The sequence below is a fragment of the Artemia franciscana genome, chromosome 7 (genome assembly GCF_032884065.1).
Source record: "Artemia franciscana chromosome 7, ASM3288406v1, whole genome shotgun sequence".
Taxonomy (NCBI): Eukaryota; Metazoa; Arthropoda; class Branchiopoda; order Anostraca; family Artemiidae; genus Artemia; species Artemia franciscana.
Genome location: NC_088869.1, coordinates 41423842 through 41451294, shown reverse-complemented (window position 1 = coordinate 41451294; position 27453 = coordinate 41423842). Strand labels below are relative to the sequence as shown.

The 27453-nt window shown below is 34.5% G+C and overlaps 1 protein-coding gene across 2 annotated transcripts in view; it reads left to right on the top strand.

The window, feature by feature from the left end:
• The first annotated feature begins 986 nt into the window (after positions 1-986).
• Positions 987-27453, top strand: part of LOC136029314 (UTP--glucose-1-phosphate uridylyltransferase-like) — a 36984-nt gene continuing 10517 nt past the window's right edge. The window contains exons 1-8 of one of the 2 annotated variants that reach the window (XM_065707583.1): positions 987-1241; positions 13075-13200; positions 16327-16434; positions 18343-18525; positions 20131-20336; positions 22422-22644; positions 23992-24268; positions 26605-26771. In XM_065707583.1, coding sequence (XP_065563655.1) covers positions 1206-1241; positions 13075-13200; positions 16327-16434; positions 18343-18525; positions 20131-20336; positions 22422-22644; positions 23992-24268; positions 26605-26771 — 1326 coding nt within the window. In that variant the 5' untranslated portion in view covers positions 987-1205. Of the gene's footprint in view, positions 1242-4128; positions 4282-13074; positions 13201-16326; positions 16435-18342; positions 18526-20130; positions 20337-22421; positions 22645-23991; positions 24269-26604; positions 26772-27453 lie in introns of those variants that run through there. The other variant, XM_065707582.1, reaches the window with a different exon arrangement.

Genomic DNA, 27453 nt, shown 5'->3' with positions numbered 1-27453 from the left:
CAGGTTTTCCTAGATTTCCGGTTTCCCCCTCAAACTCCCCCTAATATCACCGGATCTTGTCGGGGTCTAAAATAAGAGCTCTGAAGCACAATATCTTTCTAAACATCAAATGTAATTAAGATCCCATTACTCGTTCGTAAGTTACAAATACCTCATCTTTTAATTTTTCCGATTTACCCCCCCCCCCCCAAAAAAAAAGAGGACAGATCCGGTTCGTTCATGTTAGCCACGTATTTTGGACTTGTGCTTATTCTTACTACTAAGTTTCATCCTGATAGTATACAAATCACCAGATTTCTGCCCCCCCTCCAACTCCCTCCCGTGACACTGGTTCCGGTCAGGATTTAAAATAGAGATCTGAGTTACGAGGTCCTTCTAAATATGAAATATTAATTAAGATCCGATCATTCCTTCCTGAGTTAAAGATGCCTCATTTTCTCTTATTTTTCAAAACTAACCCTCCCTCAACTCCCCAAAAGAGAGTGGATCCCTCACTTGGTAAATACCAAGTGCCATAAAAATGGCTAAACTTGATGAAACTTATATATTTAAAATCAGCATTAAAATGTGATTCTTTTGATATAACTATTGGTATTAAATATCCGTTTTTTAGAGTTTCGGTTACTATTGAGCTGGGTCGCTCGTTATTACAGTTCGATACCACGAACTGTTTGATGATATGGAATACAAGACGAATAAAACTATTAATCACGTGAACCTCATTGTAAACATAGGTTATTTTTAAATTCCAGAAAACGTTAAACCATTCATAATTACTTCTCTTTTGGCTCACCGCATTTAAATTTGTAATTTTTTCCATTTCGAAAAGATTATTTTACACATGACTTCACTTATCCTGCATTTTCCAGGATTATATTTTACCGTACAATTAATTCAGACCTTCCAAGTAGTAATCCTCCTTTCCTCCGAAGTTACTTCCGTCATTCCGAGGTCATTTCCTGACTGCTATTAAATTTACCGCTTTTAGTAAATATTTAAAAGATGTGGAATTTGTATTAATATTTCTGAGAATATATTCCAATAAGATTAAAGGTAGATTAAAAATAGATGGCATTTGCAACGCAAATATAAAACGTTGATAAAATTGTCTCTTGGATTGAAAACCAAAATCGTCAGTAGCAATTCAGCTGACAAGTTAAAACTTTTAAAGAAATATCTTGCCCTTCAGACAACCTTCTTTAAGTATGAGTCCAACTGTTGGTGAACAAAAAACTTTCAAAGTAAGTACTCTAGGCTACTTCAAACCTCAAAATAAGAATGAGCTGATTCTAGGCTAATGGACCAATAGTAGGTTATTCCTATTAAGGAGAGGCAATAGCTACTCCATGAAAGAAATGAATTAAGCCTAGCTAGCCTTTCTCAGGATTTTTGGAGATTCTCTAGCGAAATTCCAAGTATTTATTTGGCAGTTCCGGTAAAATCCTAGTTAATTGACTTCTTGCTATCTCGGAAAGGGTTTAGGTTAGGGAAATAAAACTTTCAGGGATAGGTCTACAGCCTGAAGTATGTCCCGGGAAGGTACTTTAAAGTACCTATCTCCACTCCTCCCTCTAGAGGACCCTGAAATTTGTCCACATGACAGGTCTATACATATTGAAATTTTGACAAAACAACATTTTACCTTAATTTTCAGTTACTAGTTACTTTTTCTCTGCGTTTGGCTCTGAAAATGTAATTCCTGTTATTTGAGGAGAATTTTGAGCCATATCAATGGTTTGATATGTTATGAATTGAGCAAAGTTATGAAGCTGAAAACAAATTTTTTGTACTTCAATTAAGCAGAAGATCTATTTTGTAAGGTTTCACTTTTATAACACACATATTTTTAAAGGTCATCAAAGGTCAGGGCCCTCTAGAGGGAGAAGGAGTGGAGGTAATTGCTTCAAAATACCTTCCCAGGACATACTTTAGTCTGTAGATTCATCTCTGAAAATTTCATTTTCCTAACCTAAACCCTTTCTGAGATAGCAAGAAGTCAATTAACTAGAATTTTACCCTTGTTTTTTTTCATACTTTCCTAATAGACTATTATGGTCGCTTCTGACAATGCAATCTACCCTGCCCCTTGATTGCCCCGGATATAGGCTAACCCTAGAGATTTATAAAAAATCCAAATAATTAAGTTCTTGGGGAAAATTGCAGCTGCTCTCCAGAATGAAGATTTGCTGGAACAAAATGAAAGGCATTTTTAGATTGATGGTTTTCCGCTGTTTTTATGGTTTAAGTTGGGTTTGTCAATTCCATAGCCCCTTCTTTTTACATATCCTATTCTTTAGCTATTGGCTATGCAAAGCTAACATAAAATAAAAATAGTATTCTGCCATTAGATTCTCGTTTTCGACAAAGTGGACATTGCCCTTACAATGCGCCCAACACTGCCTCCTCCCTGTCGATAGACACGTATTTATCCCTAATAATGTATCTTTGTATTGTTCTTTCCATTGATTGATCTTTTTAATACTGGTTTCTCTGTGTAGAATAAAGATATCTAATTTAGCCTCAGTGATTATGCTATAAATTTTAAAACAAATACTTCTTTAAAATAGTTAAGAATGGTGAAAAAATAGAATAAAACATAATAATATGGTACTGCATATCATAAAGTAAGAATTTCCTTGTTTCAGTTTTTTTTTTTTAGTTTGATGGCCTAAGGCCATTATAAACCATAATTTCATCAATATAAATAACATTGAAAATAATTTCATCAACATAGCCAGACCAGATTTTCAATCCGATCTGGTTATATCAATCATGTATCTAGGACTTGTGCTTATTCTTCTTACCAATTATCACCACGATCTCTCCACTCTAAGCATTTTCTAAGATTTCCGTTTTCTTCCTCCAACTCCCTCCAATGTCACTCGATCCAGTCAGTATTTTAAATAAAAGCTCTGGGACACAACGTCCTTCTAAATATGAAATTTCATTATGATCCAATCACCGTTTATAAGTTAAAAATATCTAATTTTTTCTAATTGTTCCAAATTACTGAATTAGGTCTCTCCCAAATCCCCCAAAAAAGAGCGGATCCAGTCTGGACATGTCAATTACGTATCTAGGACTTGCGCTTATTTTTAAGACCAAGTTTCATCCTGATCCCTCAGCTCTAAGCAGTTTCCAAAATTTCAGGTTTCCCCCTCCACCACCCCAAATGTCACTGGATCCGGTAGCGATTTAAAATAAAAGCTATGTGACGCGATATCCTTCTAAATATCAAAGTTCATTAAGATCCGATCACCCATCCTAGCTTATCTGGAAGTGCCCAAACTAGCAAAACTGGGACAGACAGACAGAAATTGCGATCGCTATATGTCACTTGGTAAATACCAAGCACCCGTCATTGGTCCCTTGGCAAAAAGTACGAATTTCTATATTGTTGCAGTAAGAGCTCGAAACTTCTACAGTATGGTTCTCTGATGTGCTGTTTGTGATGATGTGATTTTCGTTAAGATACTATGACGTTTAAGGGATGTTTTCCCCTATTTTTCAAAATAAGGCAATTATTCTCGGGCTCGTCAATTTTGAAAGGTACGAATAAATTTGATTAAACTTATATATTGCAAATCAGCATAGAAATCCAATTCTTTTGGTGTATCTATTAGTGTCAAAATTCTGTTTTTTAGTTTTGGTTACTACTGAGCTGGGTCGCTTGTTTTTACAGTTCGTCACCACAATTTGTTTGATGGTATGAAATACTAGGCGAATAAAACTATTAAATCACGTGAATCTCATTGTAAACATAGCTTATTTTTAAATTGCAGAAAATGTTAAACCTTTCATAATTAATTTCCTTTAGGCTCACCGCATTTAAATTTGTAAATTTTTTCCATTTCGAAAAGATTGGTTATTTTGTAGACATATGACTTCACTTATCCTGCATTTTCTGGGGTTAACAGGTATAATTTATCCTACAATTAATTCAGACCTTCCAAATAGTAATCCTCTCCTCCAACGTTACTTTCATCATTCCGAGGTCCTTTCCTGGCTTAATAAATTTACCGCTTCTAGTAAATATTTAAAAGATGTGGAATTTGTATTAATATTTCTGAGAAAATATTCCAATCAGATTAAAGGTAGATTAAAAATAGATGGCATTTGCAAGGCAAATATAAAACGTTGATAAACTTGTTTCTTGGCTTGAAAACCAAAATCGTCAGTAGCAACTCAGCTGACACGTTGAAACATTTAAAGAAATATATTGCCCTTTAGACAACCTTCCTAAGTATGAGTCCCACTGTTGGTGAACAAAAAACTTTCAAAGTAAGTACTCTAGGCTACTTCAAACCTCAAAATAAAAATGAGCTGATTCTAGGCTAATGGACCAATAGTATTCCTATTAAGGAGAGGCAATAGCTACTCCATGAAAGAAATGAATTACGCCTAGCTAGCATTTCTCAGGATTTTTGGAGATTTTCTAGCGAAATTCCAGGTATTTATTTGGCAGTTCTACTCTCCATAAATAGTGCTAATTTTACCCTGCGAGTAAAATTCTAGTTTAGTGACTTTTGGCCATCTTTGAAAGGGGTTAGGTTAGGAAAATGAAACTTTCGGGGATGGGTCTAAAGGCTAAAGTTTGTCATGGGGAGGCATTGTGAAGTACATACCTCGGTAAAATTCTAGTGAATTGGCTTCTTGCTATCTCGGAAAGGGTTTAGGTTGGAAAAATGAAACTTTCAGGGATGTGTCTACAGGCTAAAGTATGTCCTGGGAAGGTATTTTAAAGTACCCACCTCCTCTCCTTCTCCCTCTAGAGGGCCCTGAAATTTTCCTACATGACAGTTCTATACCTATCGAAATTTTGACAAAACAACATTTTACCTTAATTTTTGGTTACTAGTTGCTTTTTCTCTGCCTTTAGTTGTGAAATGCAATTCCTGTTAATTGAGTAGAATTCTGAGCCATGTCACATGTTTTTTTTTTCAAAATTTAGGAAATGTATTTGCATATCTTTTAAGAACTTATAAAATGGAATTGAGCAAAGTTATGATGCTGAAAACAATTTTGTTGTACTTCAATTAATAGAAGATCTATTTTGCAAGGTTTTACTTTTAGAACATGCATATTTTTAGAGGTCATCATAGGTCAGGGCCCTCCAGAGGGAGAAGGAGTGGAGGTAATTGCTTCAAAATACCTTCCCAGGACATACTTTAGTCTGTAGATTCATCCCTGAAAGTTTCATTTTCCTAACCTAAGCCTTTTTTGAGATAGCAAGAAGTCAATTAACTAGAATTTTACCCATACTCCCTCCCCCTCTAGAGGGTCCTGACCTTTGATGCCCTTCAAAAATTTGTCTTATAAAAGTGAAACCATGCAAAATTGATCTTCTGCTTGAATGAAGTACAAAAAAATTGTTTTCAGCTTCATAACTTTGCTCAATCCAAATTTATAAGGTTTTAAAGATATGCAAATACATTTCTTAAATTTTGAAAAAAACAACAACATTGATATGGCTCAGAATTCTACTCAAATAACAGGAATTGTATTTTCAGAACTAAAGGCAGAGAAAAAAAAACTGGTAACAGAAAAGTTCCAAAATAAAAGGTATTACAATTAGGCCAGGCTGCTTATTTTTTTGTACTTCCCTAATAGGCTATTATGGTCACTTCTGACAATGCACTCCACCCTGCCCCTGATTGTCCCAAATATAGGCTAACCCTAGAGATTTATAAAAAATTTAATTTATTAAATTCTTGTGAAAATTGCAGCTGCTCTCCAGAAGGAAGATCTGCTGGAACAAAATGAAAGGCATTTTTGGATTGATGGTTTTCTGCTCTTTTTATGGTTAAAGTAATGTTTGTAATAATTTATCCCTAGCCCTTTTCCTTTACATATCCTATTCTTAAGCTATTGGCTATACAAAACTAACATAAAATAAAAATAGTAGTCTGCCATTAGATTCTCATTTTCAACAAAGTAGTCATTCCCCTTACAATGCACCCAGCACTGCCCCCCTCTGTGTTGATAGACACATATTCACCCCTAATAATATATCTTTGGGTTGTTCTTTCCATTGATTGATCTTTTTAAATACTGGTTTCTCTGTGTAGAATCAGAACTTCTAATTTAGCCTCAGTGTTTATGCTAAAATAAAAAAAAACAAAACAAATACTACTTTAAAAGAGTTAAAAAAGTGAATTAAAATAGAATAAAACATGATAGTCTGGTCAATATGAATATGCTGCATATTAGAAAGTAAAAATTTCCTTGTTTCAGTTTTTCTTTGATGGCCAAAGGCTATACATGGGCCCATCAGGGGTGGGGGTGAGAGTGAATTGTCAATAGTACTGTTTAAAAAAGAGCATACAATTTGTAATCTAAAAATACCTCTTTGTTTTAGCATATCTCCTTTTGTTTAGTTGCTATTCTACAACTTTACTAGTTCCTATTCTACAACTTTACCACATTATTATCATACTTTATAATATTCAGGATATTTCTACTTGCCAAATCAGGTTATTATGTTTTCTTCCATTGTTATCCACTTTAAATCTTTTCAAATAATGCACTCTATCAAAGAAGAAGACAACAGGAATTAAAACTGGAATTTTCCAAGCCCAGATAAGCTAATCATTATACAACACATCAAGAGATGTAAACTTTGTTTGATGTGTTTTCTTATGGAGAGTAAAACTACTAAACTAAGAGAAAATCTTTATGGTGGGATTTTAACTATATCAGAAAGTAATTCTGTGAAGTTTCATTTGAATTGCTTCTTCCTTTTTTGAAAAGTATATTTTTAGTTAAGTGAATGAAATTTCCAAAAATGCATCCAAGGAAAGTTGGTAAATAGATAAAGCATATAGTTGATCTTGACCCTTTAAAGACGATACCAGGTTAATGGCCTTTTGAGCTTCCTTCAAGTGAATGCATGTAAAATTTTGAATACAGATTTAAATACCACAATTGAAATGCTTAGGTGGGGCATGGCCCAAAATTGGTCGGGAACCACTGGCCTAAAGTGTCTAAAAAATCCAGTTCTGAGGAAAGATATGAGGATCAAGACATGTTCTGTGTGCTGTGTTTGAGCAGTGGATTCATTCTCAAAGTTTCATTATTTTAACACAGACTGTTGAAGATTTTTGAAGGTCACTACTCTTTTGAGGGGGAAGCTGTAAGGCTAAGTGCTTCAAAAATATCTTTCCAAGGATCATTGAGGTTCTGGATTCATCCCTGAGAGTTCCACTTAAAATCCTCAACCACTTTCCAAGATAGAAAAATGATTTTCATATAGAATTTTACTAGTAGTTGAATTAGCTGGATGAAACTTCTAAAAGTAGATCTGAAGTCTAAATTATTGCCTGGAGAAGTATTTGAAGTTTCTACTTTCACCCCTTCTTTCTTGTGGTGCACTGACCTTACATACACTTCAACTTTGTGATTTAGAAGGAAAGTTTTTCAGAAATAAATCTGTTCTGTGCTTTGAACAGCCATAGTTTTACCCAAGAAACATCAGCGTTCATTTTTTTGGTGATTTTGCTTGCTGCACTTCCAATAAATTTTGTGATTAGTTTTGTCAATATTTCAAAAATATATGGAACTTCAACAATAAATCGTAGACTCAAGTCACAGGTAAATTGTAGAAAACAAAATGATAAATAAATGAACATCAAAGATTGACAGAGATTGAGTTTTTTTTATAGAAAAGCTAAGCTTATTTAGAATAAGTTTAGTAAAAATGGGTCACTGCTATCAGAAGGTGTTACAAAAAGGGGCACTTTTCCAGTCTGAATTATCTCAAGCAAAAAAAAGAAAAAAAAGGACAATTTTACTTGTAAAGCTAAATGTGGAACGCAGGAATAGGATAATCCAGCTACCTCAGGCCACAACATTTGTGAAATAGACTTACTTTTTGGCATATCACATGATTAAGAGGCTTTTCCCATCACTTGTTTCAAAACATAGTGACCAAACAGAGCTAGAACCCTAAGACGTGCATGTACAGAGGGAATATTAATGTTCACTCCAAAAGCCTGATTTAACCCCTCCCTCTCGTAAACAATAAAAATTGGGGTACATACACGTCTTTTTCATTTGTGCCTCTTTCCTAATCAAAAACGTCACACTGCTAGTATATAGTGAGTATATACCTCTCCATCCCACAGATTTATCTATCTTCCCCACCAACACAAATATAACTTCTTGAATGACCAAAGGAAAAATTATGTTTGTTATGAAAAGTATTTTTAAAGATATCATTTTTATCGATATCATATGTGATATATGAATATATATTATATATAAAACTAATATATATATATATATAAAACTAATATATATATATATATATATATATATATATATATATATATATATATATATATATATATATATATATATATATAATCTTTTTCAGTAAATTTTGTCTATAATGTAGGCAATATCAAGCAGAATTGAGCTCTAAAGTAAATTTTGTGTTATGTAAGCTTATGTTGTGTTATGGATAAGTCAACATAGTACATCAAAACGGAAATTCTTGGTGAGCAACTAGTAAATTTTGACCTGACAGGAATAAACTTCTCTGCATTCCAGTTTTAATTTTTTAATTGTTTGCCTATCATGACTGTGATGATTTTGGACAATGATTATGATGGTTTTTTAGATGTTTACATGAATCTACCAGGAAATACTTGTTTAAGCGTGAAATGTTATAGTTACACAGCGTAACACTACATGTTAGGCTAGGAAACTGCATATGTAGTATGAAAACTGCTTAAAAAGCAATCCTAAATCTGGTCTTAATTCTGACAAAACTTATTAAAATTTATTGAAATATTAGTAAATTTATTGAAGTCAAATAGGGTTTTCTTTGAATTTCTGAAGATTCATCTTACCACCCATCTAGTCTTTACTTTGATGGTATTTCTTTTATTCAATACAGGAGAAAGCCATAGGTTTGTCGCTGTGTAATCTGGCTTGTAGACCTACTATGAGTGATACTGTGTTTTTTTGCCATCTGCTCTGCATAAGACTTGAAATTAAAAGACTAATCATCTTGAAGCTTACTTTCTTCCCTTCAATGCTCTGTTTGTCCAGAAAAGTCGAAATGCAACTTTATTCCCCTGAATGCATGCACTACCTACGACTTTGAGAAACATGGATGATTTTCCTGAATTTCGGCGGGAATTAAAGCTATTTTGCCTTAATATTTATCGTTTTGATAGTTGAGTGGACCTCAAGTGGAGCCAAGATGTCGGTTTTGTTTTGGGCGATACTGGTCAAGTGGTTTTAGTTTCTTTTTATTTTGTCTCTTTTGAAGTGTAATTCCGTATCGATTGAAATGCAGGGTAATTGAATTTTTTCTTCTTCTTTTCTTTTTCTTTTCTTTTCTTTTCTTTTTTCTTTTCTTTTTTCTTTTTTATTTTCTTTCTTTTTTATTTTCTTCTTTTTCGTATTGTTTTTATTTGTATGTGTATTGGGGTTGTAAGCCCAAACAAGCTTTGCTTCGGGCCATTTGCTTGTTTTATTTTGTTATTTATATTGATAAACCCATCTTTCTCTCTTTCTCTCTCTCCTGGTAATTTTATCAAACTCTAAAAAGTGAAACCTAGAGTAAGTACTGGGCTACACTTGGAAACCCTTTCAGGAAACAATGAACTCCTGACAGGGTTTCCAAGTCTTGCCCTGTACTCCCAGTTTCACGCTGAAATGTCTCCTATGACATAGAACTTGTAAAGACAAGTCCTTATCAAACAGTTCGTGGTAACGAACTGTAGCAAGGAGCGATCCGGCTCAATAGTAACCGAAACTCTAAAAAATGGAATTTTGATACCAATAGTTACATCAAAAGAATCGCATTTTAATGCTGATTTTAAATATATAAGTTTCATCAAGATCAGTTATACCCATCAAAAGTTACGAACCTGAGAAAATTTGCTTCATTTCAGAAAATAGGGGTAAACACCCCCTAAAAGTTATACAATGTTAACAAAAATCACACCATCAGATTCAACGTATCAGAGAACCTTATTGTAGAAGTTTCAAGGTCCTATCTTCAAAAATGTGGAATTTCGCATTTTTTGCCAGAAGACAAATCACGGATGCGTGTTTATTTGTTTTTTTTTTTCCCCAGGGGTGATCGTATCGACTGATTGGTCCTAAAATGTCGCGAAAGGGCTCATTTTAACGGAAATTAAAAGTTCTAATGCCCTTTATAAGTGATCCAAAAATTGGAGGGCACCTAGGTCCCCTCCCACGCTCATTTTTTCCCAAAAGTCACTGGATCAAAATTCTGAGATAGTCATTTTATTCACCATAGTCGGAAAGCCTAATAACTATGTCTTTAGGGACGATAGTCCCCGTGGGAGGGGCTGCAAGTTACAAACTTTGACCTGTGTTTGCATATAGTAATGGTTACTGGGAAGTGTACAGACGTTTTCGGGGGTATTTTTTGTTTAGGGGGGAGATTTGAGGGGGCGTTACGTGGGAGGATATTTCTATGGAGAAACTTGTCATGGGGGAAGAGAATTTCAATGAAGGGGGCGCAGGATTTTCTAGCATTATTTGAAAAAACAAATATATTAGTTTTTTTCTACTGAAAGTAAGGAGCAGCATTAAAACTCACAACGAACAAAAATTATTACGCACATGAGGGGTTTACCTCCTCGTTATACCTCACTCTTTACGCTAAAGTATTTTTAGTAATTTCAACTATTTATTCTACGACCTTTGTGATTCAGGGGTCATTCTTAAGGAATTGGGATAAAATTTAAGCTTTAGGGTAAAGAGCGAGATATCGACGAGGGTTGAACCCCCTCATACACGCAATAAAAACATACGAATATAGAAGTTCGTTACGTAAATTAATTCGAAAGTTAAGTATATTTTTTACCAATGAAAACGTTTGTAAAAAATTAAAAGTTCTAGTTACTTTCTTAAGTAATCAGAAAACTGGAGGGCAACTAGGCCTCCTCCCTCGCTCCTTTTTTCTCAAAATCTTCCGACTAATTGCAATTAATTAATATGCAAATTTCGTTTTAATTATTTATGTGCGGAGAGCCAAGATCAAAATATGCATTAATTCAAAAACGTCCAGACATTAAGTAAAAACAAGTTTTTTAAATGAAAGTAAGGAGCAACATCAAAACTTAAAACGAACAGAAATTACTCCGTATATGAAAGGGGGCTTTTCCTCCTCAACTCCCCGCTCTTTACGCTAAAGTTTCTTACTGTTTTAAAAATAGAGTTACGAGAAAGAGTCAAACTTTAGCGTAAAGAGCGAGGCGTTGAGGAGGAAAACTTCCTTTCAGATACGGAGTAATTTCTGTTCGTTTTAAGTTTTAATGTTGCTCCTTACTTTCATTTTAAAAAAAACTTGTTTTTTTTTATTTAATTGGAATACAATTGGACAGCTATGCTTACATCGTTTGAGCCTTTTGATTCGTAAAAGGCAATTTGCCAAAGCAGTTGGTTTATCACTTTTCCCCCTCCTGCAGAGATACCAACGCATTTCTTTCAAGAGACTGCAAAAATGAAGCGGAAATAAAAAAAGGCTATGAAAATTTGAACAGCGAATACAAAGAGCGGTTAATGCCAGAGTTACCTCTCACTCAATTTGACCCTCTGTCTTGGCTTTTTCTACAGTTATGCACACAACTATTCCATTTTAATTCAAAAATCAAACGATTGTCGAACTGTTGGAATCAGAAGTATCCAACATAGTTTTGGAAAACCTTCATTAAAATCAGCGACAACAACAGTGAGTCAATGTTGGGGGTGCTTTCTAATTAAGACTAACTAGCCTATGTAAAAATCCTCATATTGATTTGGCTCAAGCGGTCATTTCTTGAGTGTAAATATAATACAAATCAGTGGAATCAACTGATTGAACACTCATTCACAGCTATAGCTCTATTGCAATGAAAACAACTGCCTCAGTGGCGTCTATTTATGGGTGAGGTGACATGTTTCCTCCTAAGTTTACTCCCTAGATTTATAAAATATCTTTTGGAGTAATTCTTATTGCTAACTAGCTGTTGGGGTGACGCTTCGCGCCACCCCAATACCTAGTTGGTGGGGGCGCTTGGCGCCCCCCCAAGCCTCCCCGCGCGCGTAATATATATATATATATATATATATATATATATATATATATATATATATATATATATATATATATATATATATATATATATATATATATATATATATATATATATATATATATATATATATATATATGTTTTTAACTACGTAAAACTTGCGAATATACAACATTCTTCAGTGTCCCATTGTCTGTGCATATAAATAGATTGTCGGGTTTACCAACTCTTGAAAATGCAATATATAATTGTCCATGGGAAAAACAATCTGTATTCAGATCTATACCTCATTATTCTAATGATTGCCCTTGAGCTTTGTTGATGATGATTGCTATTCAAACATTCCCTGTGTCCCCGTAGTCATTTATATATCCCCCAGCGTCCCCGTTGTAGTTGTGTCCCTGTGTCCCGGTCGTTTATATATCCCCCTTGTGCCCCCCGGCGTCCCCGTTGTAGGTTGAAAAATATGTTTTTTCGTAAATTTATTACAGTAATTTAAAAATGACAAATTAGCCTCCCATCTCTCCTCCTTAGCTTTGAAAAATACATCCCCCTTTAAAGTTTTGTTAATTGACGTCTTTAGTTTTTCCTGTAAATATAACAATAACGTGATCTATTAATAGAGACGAATGAACAAAGCGAAGTACGTGTAGACATTTTAGAACCGATTATATTATTGCAACGTTCTACTGAAAATGTTAAATATCATATTTGGATCTCTTGTATGTTAATGATACTATGATATTATTTTAATGATATTAAAAATTTGTATGATTTATATTGCCCAAGAGCGTAATACATCATGTCAATTATTTGGACCGTCAATTGAAGAGGGTGTGGATATGTGGAGACTCGGTTAGATTCTGGAGTGACTAGGATTCAACTTCAGAATCCTACGAAATCAGATAAAATGCATGAACTGCCAATGTAATGAGGAGTAAACTTGCCAACTGCAAATTTTTGTTTTTACCAACAAAATTTTTCACATGATTTTGATTAAAATTATTTGTTATAGCCTGGTCATGGCCGCAAACTTTCAGATGCCTCCGATTTTCAATCTCGTACAAAAAAGGACGCCAAAGCACAGATAGTCAAAGAATTGGACAAATTACTCCTCACCACACCATCACCCCTCAAAGAGGTAAGTATTTCTTTTATTCTGTAACAGTGTCAAAGAGTTTCAGCATTAGTGCGTTCAGATCCCTTATCTGTTGAAAAGAGTGCTGTCCTTTTAGCGATTTAGAGCATTTTTGTCTTGTAAATTGGACCAGTTTTATTACGAACCAGATTAAAAATACAGATGAGTTAGATTAAAATTACAGATTTCATTTTGAGAGGGAAACAATCCATTTTTGGAGGATAGGACCCCTAAACTCTCTAATAATCGTTTAATTTAACATGTGTAAGTCTTCTATTTCATCAAATATGCCCCCAATTACTATAACTTGCTATTTTTATTTCTTCTTCTATTGTCTTGAACTTCCTAGTCCAGCTTTCGGTGATGCTTTAATCATTAAACCATAGTGAATGAATGAATGTTATTTATTACCCAACTATAAACAAAAAAAGAAAAGGATCTTACAATAAAAGAAAACAAAATAAACATGTCAACCACACCAAAACAGTTAGGGATGTACCTATTCTTGAACCACCGAGGGGCCTGAAGTAACAACTTACACATGCTTCCGTATAACCACAGTAGCATAAGTAATTCGAAGTTCAGGAACCAGGTTCCGATTTCGAAGTTTGGTTCAGGATTTCGAAGTTTGGTTCAGGATTTCGAAGCAATGCTAAACCCATCACCTTGACAGACACTATCTGGCACATATCTACCGTGTAAATTAAAGAAGGTGACATTGTGACTTCGCAACATTCATACTTTGTCCTATTTGTAGATACCTATCAGATAAGTTATAAAAATTTTGTTGAAGACTAGATATCGACCGGTATGTACTTAGCTGATCTTCTTCATAACAAAACTCTTATGTATCCACCCTTTGAAATGCGACTATCAGGTAGGCCAATCAGCGCAGTGAGAGACGCGTTGTTTTAGATAATCAGTGCTCCCGGATGCTACTGTATCTCTGAGTATATTACAGAGACTTTTAAGGGCATGGAAGCAACCCAAACCTGACTGGAACCCGAGCTGGAATGGTGGTATAATGCACTTTTCTTTTAAGGGGTCAACAATCAGAAGCTCAAATGTCTTTGTGAAAACGCTTAAGACAGTCACTGGATTATTTGATGAACATGATTGTTTTTCCAGAACGATTCCAACGTTAAAAACCATTTGAAAAAGTAATACAAGGTGGTTATGGAGGAGGTCACTTATGGCAATAAAATGCTCAGCACCAATACTGTCGGCACCAGCCGAGAATATCTTCTTTCTAAGCTTCAACTCAGCCTCCTTAATGTCAGACGGTGTTCATGATAGAATTTAGTTTTTTGACTAGAATCAAGCAACGAAGCCCTCTCACCATCGAAATAAATTTCTACACTGGTTGGGTTTTCCAAACTGACTTTGAAATGGGCAACCCACTAAGACTCTAGGATCCAATTGGAATCCTCGTGGTTCAGCTTCTCAGAAAGAGGGAGAGACTTCCAAAGGTAATTAGGGTCATTTACAATCTTCTCGGCAGTAATCGACATGAACGCCGCTAGATGCCCCCGCAGCGCATTCCTAAATTTTCTGCTAGAATAAATCTGGACCACATTTCAATCCCCATCCTTGGCCTCTCGCAGTCGTCCCAGAGCCGCCAACTACCAGAGCCAACTACCACTTTGCCGTAGCACAGGCTGACACTAGACTGGGTTACTAGACCACCTGTATTTCGTTATACATTCCTCATCAGTGGATATGTCGTTTGAAAGGGGTACTTTTATCTTTATTCGAATATTTTCAGACTAAAATTTTAACGTTTTATGACTCACTTCTGTTTTTCAACCAAAGGGAAAACCGTAACGATTGCAGTTTTGGTCCTTGAGTGGTTTGTTTCTTCAAATGTTCTTAATCTAAGTAATGAGTTTCTATGCAACGTTGAGCTATCCTAGCGTTTTGTCTAGCATCCCATCCAGCCGGGTAAAAAAAAATGCCATTCTCTTGGCATATTTGTAGGTAAACAGGATGCCCATATTGTATCTTAGGTAGCTCCTCAATCAGTAAGTTTTAAACTCAGTTTTTTGTTAAATGATTAGCAAGGAATCTATAACTGATTGTACTACAAGGAATCTCTGACTCATCTTATATAAGATATAGTACGATATAAGGTTGAAATAAATGTAAAATACTATAAATACAAAGCAAGCAAAAGCTGTGAAAACTAATCCCAAATTTTTGCTGATGACAGTGGAGATTGGTTCTTTGATATTGTATTTGTTTAATCAATCTGTGCAGTTTATATATGCAGTATTTATATTTCTGTTGTAAGGATCAATTACGAAATTGATTCTTCTGAAATAAAGGAGTATTAAAAGCATTGAAATGCATTAAAATTTGGTCCTTTTGAAATATAGACCTAGTCCTAGATTCCAAGATCTTGGCACTGTGGACATCACCTAAGTACTACTACTTGGAACGCGTCCAAAAATATAGATTAAGGTTATGTGAAACAAAAATTAAACTGTGGCTTGGTGTTCACAGTAGATAATGCAGATACTACTGGCTATACATCGTCATAATGTCCATCGCCATTGCACAGTCCTAATGTTCTGGAATTATCTGCAACGATGCATTCACAGATAACCGCAGGTATTTCGAAAATCTGAGAAGATGTACCTACAAAGCATTTATTAAATCTTTCTTAACCTTTCACATGAGCGAAGTTATTTACGGTGCAAAATATCTTTGGGAATGTTAGATGGTACTTTTTAGATGAAGATGCAGAACCAAGGTCTTCTAGCTCACCTACATGTTTGACGAACACATTATCGGATGGGAAATTCTTGCTTAAAAGAAGACCTTTTTAAGTTATTAAAAATCAAGTCCAAATTAAGTCTTTTAATGACTAATGAATTAATTTGTTACCCAGGCAGGGACTGAAGCTAACTTATGAAAAATACTAACAGTAATTCAACAGCCATGTATTAGCCCCAAAGCTGTAAAAAAAATATAGCTCGTATTTCACTTATGATTAACCGACTTTTACCTATGCTACTTTCAGAATTATTATATTTTTTACCTCTAAAAAGAAAGACATAATATAGATATAACCTTGTATGTGACAAATTCTTGAACTGTGTAAAATAAATAATTTTTTTATTATTTTAGCAAAAAGAAAAAGAATTTGAGGGGTTTCAAAGATTGTATTCAAAATTTTTGGAAGACGATGGAGCGAAACTTCAATGGGAAAAGATTGAAAAGTTACCTGAAGATTCGGTAAGATATTCTGTTTTTATTCCTGTCAACGCCTTTGACTTCTTTGCATCTTTTATTTGAAAACTCCCATCTTTTTCCTCCTTTCTTAAAAACATATTTTCTATGTTTTTTATTTTATAAAAATCGTTGTTGCCCGAAGATGTTTTCCAGAATGTAGATGAAAGAAAACCATCTGCAAGTAAATAGCACTAAATATGTTAAAAGTAATACAAAACTCTGTGTGATCCTAGTTCGTGTCGCTCTTTCTTTCCTAAAATTATATGTGATGGAGCAAATTATGTATTATTTACATTCCGTCATTTAATATTGTTTGAGCTGTCATAACTAACAAGAATAATTATTATCGTACTCTTAAAAATGAAAGGTCATGGACTTCTTTGCCAGAGAAGTTAAGACTGCTGGCTTATTTTTAGAATATCGCATTAAAAATTACACGATAAACTACAAAAAACTTTTAGACTCACCTATGATCTTTATGTTAAAACGTAGAAAGAATTTATGAATACATTGATCAGGTTAGCCTGAGGGCAACAAATTTTTTCGTTTCTACTTATGCTAGGAACGGAGTATACCTCGCCCGTGGGTGAAATTTCTCCTGCGAGTTCATATCAATTTACCTTTTCATCTTGGTATATTCTTGGGTTTTTCCTACAATGCCTTTGGATTGTATAAAGAATGAAGGTTTTCATTTAATGTTATCTTAAATGGGGGTACATCTTGCCCAATGTGAATGTAAATTCATTCCCCTAGCCATCTTTATGCTCAAATTTATTTTATTTTTTAATTAATTTTTTTTCTTTGGTTATTTTCATGAAAAATTAAAAACTTTTTTTTTCTTCAGCTGTTATTCATGGTAGAACTTTGCAAAAAATGCATGGTTTGCTTTTTAGTTTTTTTTAATCCTAATGCCATATTGATCTTAATATCTAAAACTAAAGATAATATCTTTTTTCGCTATATATGTTTAGGTTTTTTTAAGCGGCTTTCACTTTTCTTCAATATGATATCTCTCAAATATGCTATGGCCCTTAAACCATGTTTTATATGTTTTTTTGAAGCTGCACTACTTTGGCAACATATTTCTAAATTACAAACGTTTGACTACTTGAGATTAACAAGATGGCATCTGGGATCCTTTTTGTGCACTTAGTGTATAATATTTTGGAAGGAATTGTGTTGCGGTTTCCTCTATATGCTGCTTCCGATTTGTCAAATGAGGCAACCATGTTTAGTCATGCATGTATTTAAATTCGTAGCCAATTTGAAAGTCTAAAAATTAGTTTTTTTTCGTCTAGAGAGTAGAAACTTTTCTAAATAACGTATGTGCTTCTAAAAACTGCGATATCAATTGTAGCCTTGAATGACAATGTTGATTATAGCAACGCGGAAAGTCATTGTTAGTGTTTTGGACTGAGCGATATTTAGCCACAAACTACCAATGCCATAAATAAATATAAAAAACAGTAAATTTTTCCAAAGGAAAAGTTTTCCATGTTTTTTTTTCTAATATTCATTGTCAGAAATAAGTGAGGCTATGGCTAAGCTATTGTCACGGCTATACGGAGTTGTTTGGCAGAATTATCTTAAGAAACATGTCTCTGCTTCCAAAATATCTAGATTCTTACGATATTCTTGGTAGTTACTTAGATTTTCTACAGAATTAACATATTGTTGCGTCTTTTCAGTTCTGCTCTGTGTCCAAAGAAAACTTCTGTCTTTTTTTGTTTGTGCCTGATCATATTCCTAGGTCAAGCCTATTCCTTATTGGTCAATTTTATAGTGAACCTGTATTAGTTCTGATTGGTTAATTTTCAACTCAATGAAATTTTCCTGGTCTGTGGTATTTCGGATGTTGTATAGATGCGCGTGTTTGTTCCTTTATAACTAGTAAATATTAATTTTATGAAGGTAAGAGACTACAAAAATTTGGAAGCTCCCAAAGACGACCAAATTACAGACATGTTGAGGAAGTTAGTCGTCGTGAAGTTGAATGGCGGTCTGGGAACGTCCATGGGCTGTCAAGGTCCAAAATCGGTCATTGCAGTCCGGAACGATTTAACATTTCTGGATTTGACGGTTCAACAAATTGAGGTAAGGTGAATCCTAATCTGTAAGTGAATTCAGTCTTCGAATTGCAAAAAACTCCTTAAACACAACATACAATAGAATACTATGATTTTATATTTGTGAATTTAATTAAATAATGCTAATCATCTTTTACGACTTATTTTGACGACTTTTTTATATAATTGTGCAGACTCGTACGGGGGGGGCATGTACTATTCATTATAAGATACCAATCTAAGATTTAGGCTAGAGCCCGTGCATTAAAAATTACTATGTAAGAAGTTGAGCTCCTTGACTTTTTCATAAACTAGGGATATACAGAGAAGATATATTCAGAGAGGATATAAGTATATAGAGATCCAAGAGAAGAAACTAGAGAATGTTCAAAACAAAAAGAGGCCCAGTGAGATTACGGAAGTACAGATACTTACAGAAAAGTCAATTATCAGTGTACTGTGGTTTAACTTAAAAATAGTATTTAAATACAGAACATTGTGAATAATAGCATAGAGAACATTAAGTAGTTAACAGGAGACCCTTCTAAATATCAAAATTCATTAAGATCTGATTACCCACCCGTAAGCTAAAAATACTTCATTTTTTCTAATTTTCCTCTCCCTTCACCCTCCCCGCAGATGGTCTAATCGGGGAAAACGACTTTATCAAGTCAATTTGTGCCGCTCCCTGACATCCCTGCCAATTTTCATTGTTCTAGCACGACCAGAAGCACAAAACTCGCCAAAGCACTGAACCCTACCCCCTAACTTCCTCAAAGATAGCGGATCCAGTCCGGTTACGTCAATCGCGTATCTACGACATTTGCTTATCCTACCCACCAAGTTTCATCCCGATCTCTCCACTCTAAGGATTTTCCAGATTTCTGGTTTCCCCTCCTATTACCCTCAATATCAACTAATCTGGTCGGGATTGGAAATAAGAGCTATGAGGCATGAGTTCCTTCTAAATATTAAATTTCATTAAGATACAGTCACCCGTTCTTAGGTTAAAAATACCTCAATCTTCTAATTTTTCTAAACTAACACCCCCCAGCTCCCCCAAAGAGAACGGATCCGTTCCAATTGTGTCAGTCACGTATCTATATTTTGCTTATTCTATATTTTGTAAATAGGCTTATCTGGGAGAGCCTAGACTAGCAAAACCGAGACCGACAGAATTTGCGATTGCTATATGGCACTTGGTAGATACCAAGTGCCATAAAAAGATGTCTAATAATGAGAATTATTTAACCCCTCTACACTTACAAAAATGCACTTAGGAGTATGGAGAAAAAAAACATATATAATAAAAAACACTTATCTACTCAAAGACAAAAAAATACACTAACGATGCCTCAGAAACGATTATACAACCCAGTGGAACATCCACGACTGATTCCGATCACTCTCTGAATTTGCCATCTTATGACATATCTCAAAAGCTTCGAAATGTTTGTTACGGGGTGTACTAATATACTGTAATTCACAGCGCTTTTAAAAATATTGCTCTCCCTCTTTCCCTGTCTCATTGTTCGAAAACGAATCATATTTTTAATTTACGGTATTTTATAAAGATATACTGTTTACTTAATCACTAATTTCAAGGTTTAACATTATATCATTTGTTTTCCAGTATTTAAACAAGAAATACAATGCCAATGTTCCACTAGTGCTTATGAATTCATTTAACACGGATGAAGACACGATTAAGGTTATTCGAAAATATACCAATTTGGATATACGAATTGAAACTTTCAACCAATCCTGCTACCCGAGGATTCACAGAGAATCCCAAGCACCCATTGCCAGGAATTGCATAATTGAAGACGACCAAGAAGCGTAAAGAATTTTTTTTTTTACTTTTGAGTTATATTACTTTATAATAATGCTGATTTATTTTTATTAGTTAATAGGCCTTTTACTACTCTACATTATTACTTTATTGCTTATTTACTTTATTTAGGTATTAATTTAATTTATGATGAACATATATTGCTAAAACGCAAGATAGTAGACATGCCTTAAAAGCTTTTGAAATTTGCCATCTTTAAAGATAAAAAAGCCTTCAGAAAGGTTTCAGAACTTCAGAAAGTTCTGAAGAAACTTAAGGATTTTACAAATTAGAATCTTTTCTTAATTTTTCTTTACTTTTATGTGTATTATACTTCCTTATTATATAATGTGCATTATGATTTCTATGGGAGCGTATCTGCTCATTAGGATGGAATTTTGTTGTTTCAGCCATTTTGTTCTGCAAAGTCCCCGGGGAAGGGCTGCAAAAGATGGATTTTTTCTGGTGGTGAAGGGGAGGGGGTTAAGTGGGAGGATCTATCAATAGATGAATTCATCATGGGGGAAGAATTTCCCCCATGGGAAATTCCCCATTGGGGGAATTTCCATGAAGGGAGTGCTGGATTTTCCACCATTATTTAAAAAAAAAAAAAAAAAAAAAAAAAAAACAAGTTTTCAACTGAAAGTAAGGACCGAAATTAAAATTTAAAACGACCAGAAACTATTACGAGTATGAGGGGATTTGACCCCTCCTCAATACGACGCTCTTTACGTTTAAGTATTTTCAGTAATTTCAAAAGAGCCATTTATTCTAATCAAATGACTTTTGTGATTCAGGAGTCATTCTTAAAGAATTCGAACAAAATTAGAACTTTAGTATAAAGAGCGAGGTATTTACGAGGGGGCTAACCCCCTCATATACGTAATTAAAATATACGAAAATAGAAGTTCGTTACGTAAACTAATTCGTAAGTTAATCATTCGTCATTTATTACTAATGAAAACGTTCGTAAATAAAATTAACAGTTCAAGTGGCCTTCCCAAGTAACAAAAAAATTAGAGGACAAATAGGCTCCCTCCCCCACCCCCCTTTTTTCTAAAAATCGACTGATCAAAACTTTGAGAAAGCCATTTAGCCCAAAAAAAAAATAAAATTAGTACAGTGAGCCAAAATCAAAACAAGTGTTAATTCAATAAGGTTCAGAAATTAAATATAAAAAAAACATCGCCCTGCTCTACCCTTAAGTTTGAATCTTTCTCACAATTCTACCTTTTAAAACAATAAACTTTAGCGTAAAGAGCGGGGCGTTGAGGAGGATGAAGTCGGCAGTTTTCCCAAATCAAGCGAGAATGACAGCAAAAAATAAAAAATAAGTCATATACCATCAAGGCAAACATACTAAAGAAAACTGACCCCTTTCTCTGGATCCTTGAATTATGCAGGCTTATCGTAGTTTTGGCAAGATTTTTGAAGTAACTAAATCTCAGCCTGAGGGTAGGGCAGGGGGTAAACTTGGATCTGGATGGGGCAATAGGCCCCTGTCCAATAGAAAATAATAATAATTTATTTTGGTGGATAAGATACACCGTTACGTTCTATCTTGCACCTATTTTCTGTTTTCAAATAGTAGCTCCTTTAATTAGTGAAATGTGTCAGTGTCCTATGGTGGCGCAGTGTATTCGACCTTAGCTTGGTAATACGGGACCCAGAGATCGAATCACGCTGCAGGAATGCACTGCAGGGCCGACACAGGGACCTTAATAGTCAAGAAGCGTCGTTAATTCTTAAATAATAAAATAAATGTGTCAGTATTTATTTTGGGTAGATCTGTTGAATTTCATTTTTCTGATTAAAAATCTGTACACGTCCATCCAATGGTTTAATTAATATCTGTCTCTCCGAAGTTACGCTTGTTTCAGCTAATTACCTGTGCATGCCAGAATGGAGTTGTCATCTAAAGGACCTTTAAACTTGATGCGGGTTTTGCTTTGACCTTGTGCTTCCAAGCAGTGACCCTAATAGAGTTTGTCAGATCTCATTCAAAATTTGGGTTGGCCGAAGTTTGAAGATTCCCCTTAAATTAAATAACGTTTATATAATTAGTTGCTTTACATAAAATCATTTATTTTCAGTTGGTACCCACCTGGCCATGGTGATTTTTACGCCTCATTTGCCAACTCCGGACTACTTGACAACCTTCTTAATGAAGGATATGAATATTGTTTTATATCAAATATTGACAACCTCGGCGCTACAGTGGACCTAAATATTCTTAATATGCTAATGAACCCTCAAAACGGATCCCCTGTCGAGTTTTTAATGGAAGTCACAGACAAAACAAGGGCAGACGTTAAGGTATGTTTTTTTATTCGTTGGTAATAGTGTGCGGTATTTCTATTAGAGAACCGTCCATTTACTTGTGACAGAACAAATTTTCCTGTAAAACGGATATTTAGCTCTTTTGAGTGTTACTGTAATTCACTTGCATACCTTGGTAATTTATTTGCGGGGGTATGTCTGATGTACATCTAGATTGGCCTGATGTTAGGAGAAGCTTCTCAGAGAGGCCCATTTTCAATTTTTTTTTCTGGTAAAAAATTTGTCAAATCCTTTTGTTTGGCAATAAGACAGGACGAATATAAGTAATATATGAGGCTTTCAGAAGCTGCTTGGACTACAAAATCTACTTTTTTAGGTTCTAAAGGCAAGGTGCTTTGCTTTGTGTATCTACACTAAATATTTTAGTCAAGTACATGAACAAATAGAAAAAAACACACTGTATTTATTAAATTGAAATCTAAATTCATGTCAATTGCAACTGGAGTTTCTATAATTTCTTGTAGTCTCCATGATTTGCTAATTTTTATGTTTTTTTGTGAAAATTTAAGCTGAGAACTTACATCACAGCAATCATTTCATTTATTTAAGATTAAATGTAATTATATATGAAGACTTCGTCAGATAAAGTATCTGAATTTGACTATCGTCAACCGGAAACACTGAACCCATGTCTCACCAATGATCAGACATTTAAAATTGAGAACATCTGAAAGGAGCAATAAAATATTTTTTTATCCTTCCACTGTTTCGTTCTTCCTTCCTGCCCAACTTCAAAAAACTAAATACCTCATTTAGACTAACTAGGAACAATGCCAGTAAATTTTCACTTGAAGAGAATTTCACTTTGGCAACACAAATGTATTGTATTTTCCTTGTGAAATATTTTATTCGTCAGTTTGACTGTTTCTTGACGACTACCTCGTGTCTATCGCATTGGCCTTAAGGCAGTGCGTGGCACTTTCGGCTTTTGTTCAAGGCTTTTATAGTTTCTTCGTTATTTTAATATTTTATTTTCAACATTAACATGCTTGGATAGCTTAAAACTATTTTATGATAAATATATTCCTTTTTTTTACAGAGTTCCAAATATTTAATAACTCTGTGTATGACTTAATTTTTTATTTTGGAGTTGTATATCTTGTTTAGATTGCTGGTTTAAAATTTTTTGAGATATGAAATTATGCTTTATTTTGTTTAAATATTTAATGCAGTCTAAATCAGAAAAAGCAGAAACATCAGAAAAAGCAAGGTAAAACACCATTTCCGAATTTTATGGTTAAACCTAAAGAAGGCTTGATTATAGGAAGTGTAATCTTTTTCAGTGGTTCCATTAATTTGACATGTTGGTATTTATTTGAACAGGGTGGCACACTCATTCAGTACGAAGGAAAGCTCCGATTGCTGGAGATCGCTCAGGTGCCAAAAGAGCGTGTTGATGAGTTCAAATCGATTAAAACCTTTAAAATATTTAACACCAATAATTTGTGGATACGTTTGGATGCCGTAAAGAGAGCTATCGACGAAAACACCCTAGATATGGAGGTGATTGTCAATCCAAAAACGCTTAAAAATGGTGTTAATGTTTTACAGCTGGAGACTGCTGTTGGGGCTGCTATGAAATCTTTTGACAATGGGATTGGTAAGTTTTCATTTTCTGTTTTGTCATTGCGCAAATATATGCTGCGCGCGTAATAAACAAAGTATTTGTGGTTGAAAGTATATTGCGTTGGGCTAATGTCCTGCTTTTACTCTTTTATACTTTTAATAGAAATGCTACTTATTGTATTCTACCAAATGCTTATTTAAATATTGTGTTTTGTTAGTTACAAAAGATGATAGATGTAGCGATTTTAAATAAAAAGAGCTCTTAAAAAACTCTGATGTGCCAGTGGTCCGCTAGCAGCAGAGAAAGCAGCGGAAAAAGAGGACACATCTGTGCTTCTATTAGAAAAAAGGGATTGTTCTCTTTGTTCAAGCTAGGGGACTGCAATTTTCACGCAAAAGGTTTATGGCCATTGTGATTCCAATGGTGTACTGTTTATGTTGATCCAATTTGATTTGATGCTCTTAATACGTTCAATTAAGTTTTTCTGAAGCCAGTCTGACCAAGTCCGTCTTTACATTTTGTGCGTTTAGCCCCCAAATGGCTTGTACGTGGGAACTGTCTGTAAACTGCGTGGTATCATCAAATATTTAATAGATTCACAGAGATATTGTTTTAAAACGAGGATGAATGCCAAAAATGCTTGAAAGGTTGTGCTAGCGTTTTAAAATTAAATGATTTCTAAATAGATTGCACTCTTATATATTCTTCTTCAGAAATATTTTCCCTGTTAATATAGAATAAAACTTACCAAAAAATAACGAACCTCGGCGTAGTTGCGAGTCTACTTGCGTTTAATCTCTTTTAAAATTTCTCGCCTGAAGTCAGAAAATTTAGAAAAATGGGATATTTTTAACTTACGAATGGGTGATCGGATCTCAAGGAAACTTGACATTTAGAAGGATCAGAGCTCTTATTTTAAATCCTGACCGGATCCGGTGACATTGGGAGGAGTTAGAGGGGGGAACCTGAAGTCTTGGAAACTCTTAGAATGGAGGGATCAGGATGAAAATTGGAGGAAAAAATAAGCACAAGTCCTAGAAACGTGATTGGCATATCCAGAACGGATCCACTCTCTTTGGGGGAGTTGATAGGGGGGGAACCCGGAAGGAAATAAAAAGGAGGTATTTTTAACTTAAAAAGGAGTGATCGAATTTTAATTAAATATGTTATTTAGAAGGACCCTGTAAGTCAGACATCTTATTTGAAATCCCGACCGTATCCAGAGTCATTGGGGGAGTTGGGGGAGGAGACTGGAAATCATAGAAAACGCTTAGATTGGAGAGGTTGGAATGAAACGTGATGAGAAGAATAAATAGAAGTCCTAGATACGCAATCGACAAAACCAGATCCACTCTCTTTGAGGGGGGGGGGAGGACTTCTGTAATTTGGAAAAATTAGAAAAAATGTGGTATTTTTAACTGACAAACACGTGATTGGATTCTAATTAAATTTGATTTTTGGAAGGATCTCATGTCTTTTATTTAAGCTCTTATTTTAAATCCTGACTGGATCCGGTGACACTGGGGAGAGTTGGAGGAGTTGGTTGGAACACGCTTAGAGTGGAGAGATTGCAATTATACTTGGTAGAAGATAAAGCACAGGTCACAGAAAGGTGATTGAAATAACAAGATTAGGTTGGCTCTTTGGGGGGGGGGGGGGCTAATTCGGAAAAACTAGAGAAAATGAAGTATTTTTAACTTACGAATGGGTCATCAGATCTTAGTGAAATTTGATATCTAGAAGGATCTTATGCTTCAGGGCTTTTATTTAAAATTTCGATCAGAACTGGTAACATTGGGGGGAAAATGGAAATCTTGGAAAACTTGAAAATTGAGGTATCTATCTTGCGAATGGCTGATCGGATCCTAATGGAACTTGATATATAGAAGATCTTGTAACTCAGATGCTCCATTTTCAATTCGAATTGGATACGGGGACATAGGGAGTTGGAAGGGGAAACGAAAATCTTGGATAACGCTTAGATTGGAGAGATTGGGATGAAACTTGATGGGAAGAAATTCGCATCGAAATTCTTTTGTAAGAAATTCCAATCAGAAAAGTTTGTATTATACCCTTAATCATTTTACTTAATTATTCATGTTTCCGTTATTATTTAACAAAATATTATTATATGTATTTTTTGTTATTATTTTATTATTGTTTCCACTTAATTATTTCACGTGAATCTCGCCCCCTCTGTATATCAGACCTTTAAAAGGATAATTTTAAATGAGGTATGTTTTTTGGTGGAAGTGTCCCTATTCTATCCTCATTTCTGTATGTTTTCGATCATATTTCGATGTAAAAAGTGGAATCTTTGGACGTTTTTGTCTTTTATTTGAGATTTTCAATAAAATTGTGCTTTGTAGGTTTAAACGTTCCTCGTTCCCGTTTCTTGCCCGTAAAGAAGACTCAAGATCTTTTGCTTGTGAAGAGCAACTTGTACCACTTCAAAAATGGCAGTCTCACGATGAACCCTCTAAGAAGTTTCCCATCAACACCGCTCGTTAAGCTGGGAGATAATCACTTCGCAAAGGTATCCTTTTTTACATTATAAGCTGATCAAGCAAAGAAGGCAAGTTCTTTAGTGAGCTGCTATATGTTTTGTTGGAATACAAATAGCCCAGGTCTTAAGTCTTATGGTCTATTACGAAGAAACTTGTTTAATGCTTTAATTGAACATATTGCAGAGCATACCATTTAATTCCTGTTTGTTTTCTTTTTCGTAGCTTTCATCAGTGGCTCCGCAATATTTATTTTTAACGTTATATACCTGCACTGCACTGCGAGCAATTGCAAAAATCGCACTGTGAGCAATTTTAAAAACCTACTTAGTTAAACCTACTTCAGTTAAGCTTATTTTAAGTTATATTAAGCTTATTTTATTTTAAGCTTATTTTAAGTTAAGCAACTTAAAAATTTACTCAGTTAAGTAAATAGCCAAAGAGCATATCGGATAGCAGTCATTAAAAAAAAAAGAAAACTACATAGTTTTACTCCGTTTTCAGGTTTCCAGTTTTGATTTGTTTGAATTCAGTTTTGCTGAAAACACAAACTTTTTAGGTATCCAAGGTAGTATAAAACGATTTTAATTTAAAAAACTCCGCATTCTGATGATGTATACAATTGAATAAACACTGCATAACTCCTTTAAAAACTGAAAATTTTGAGTACCTTCGTAAATTAATAAGCTATGATTGAACGGATTTTACCGTTTA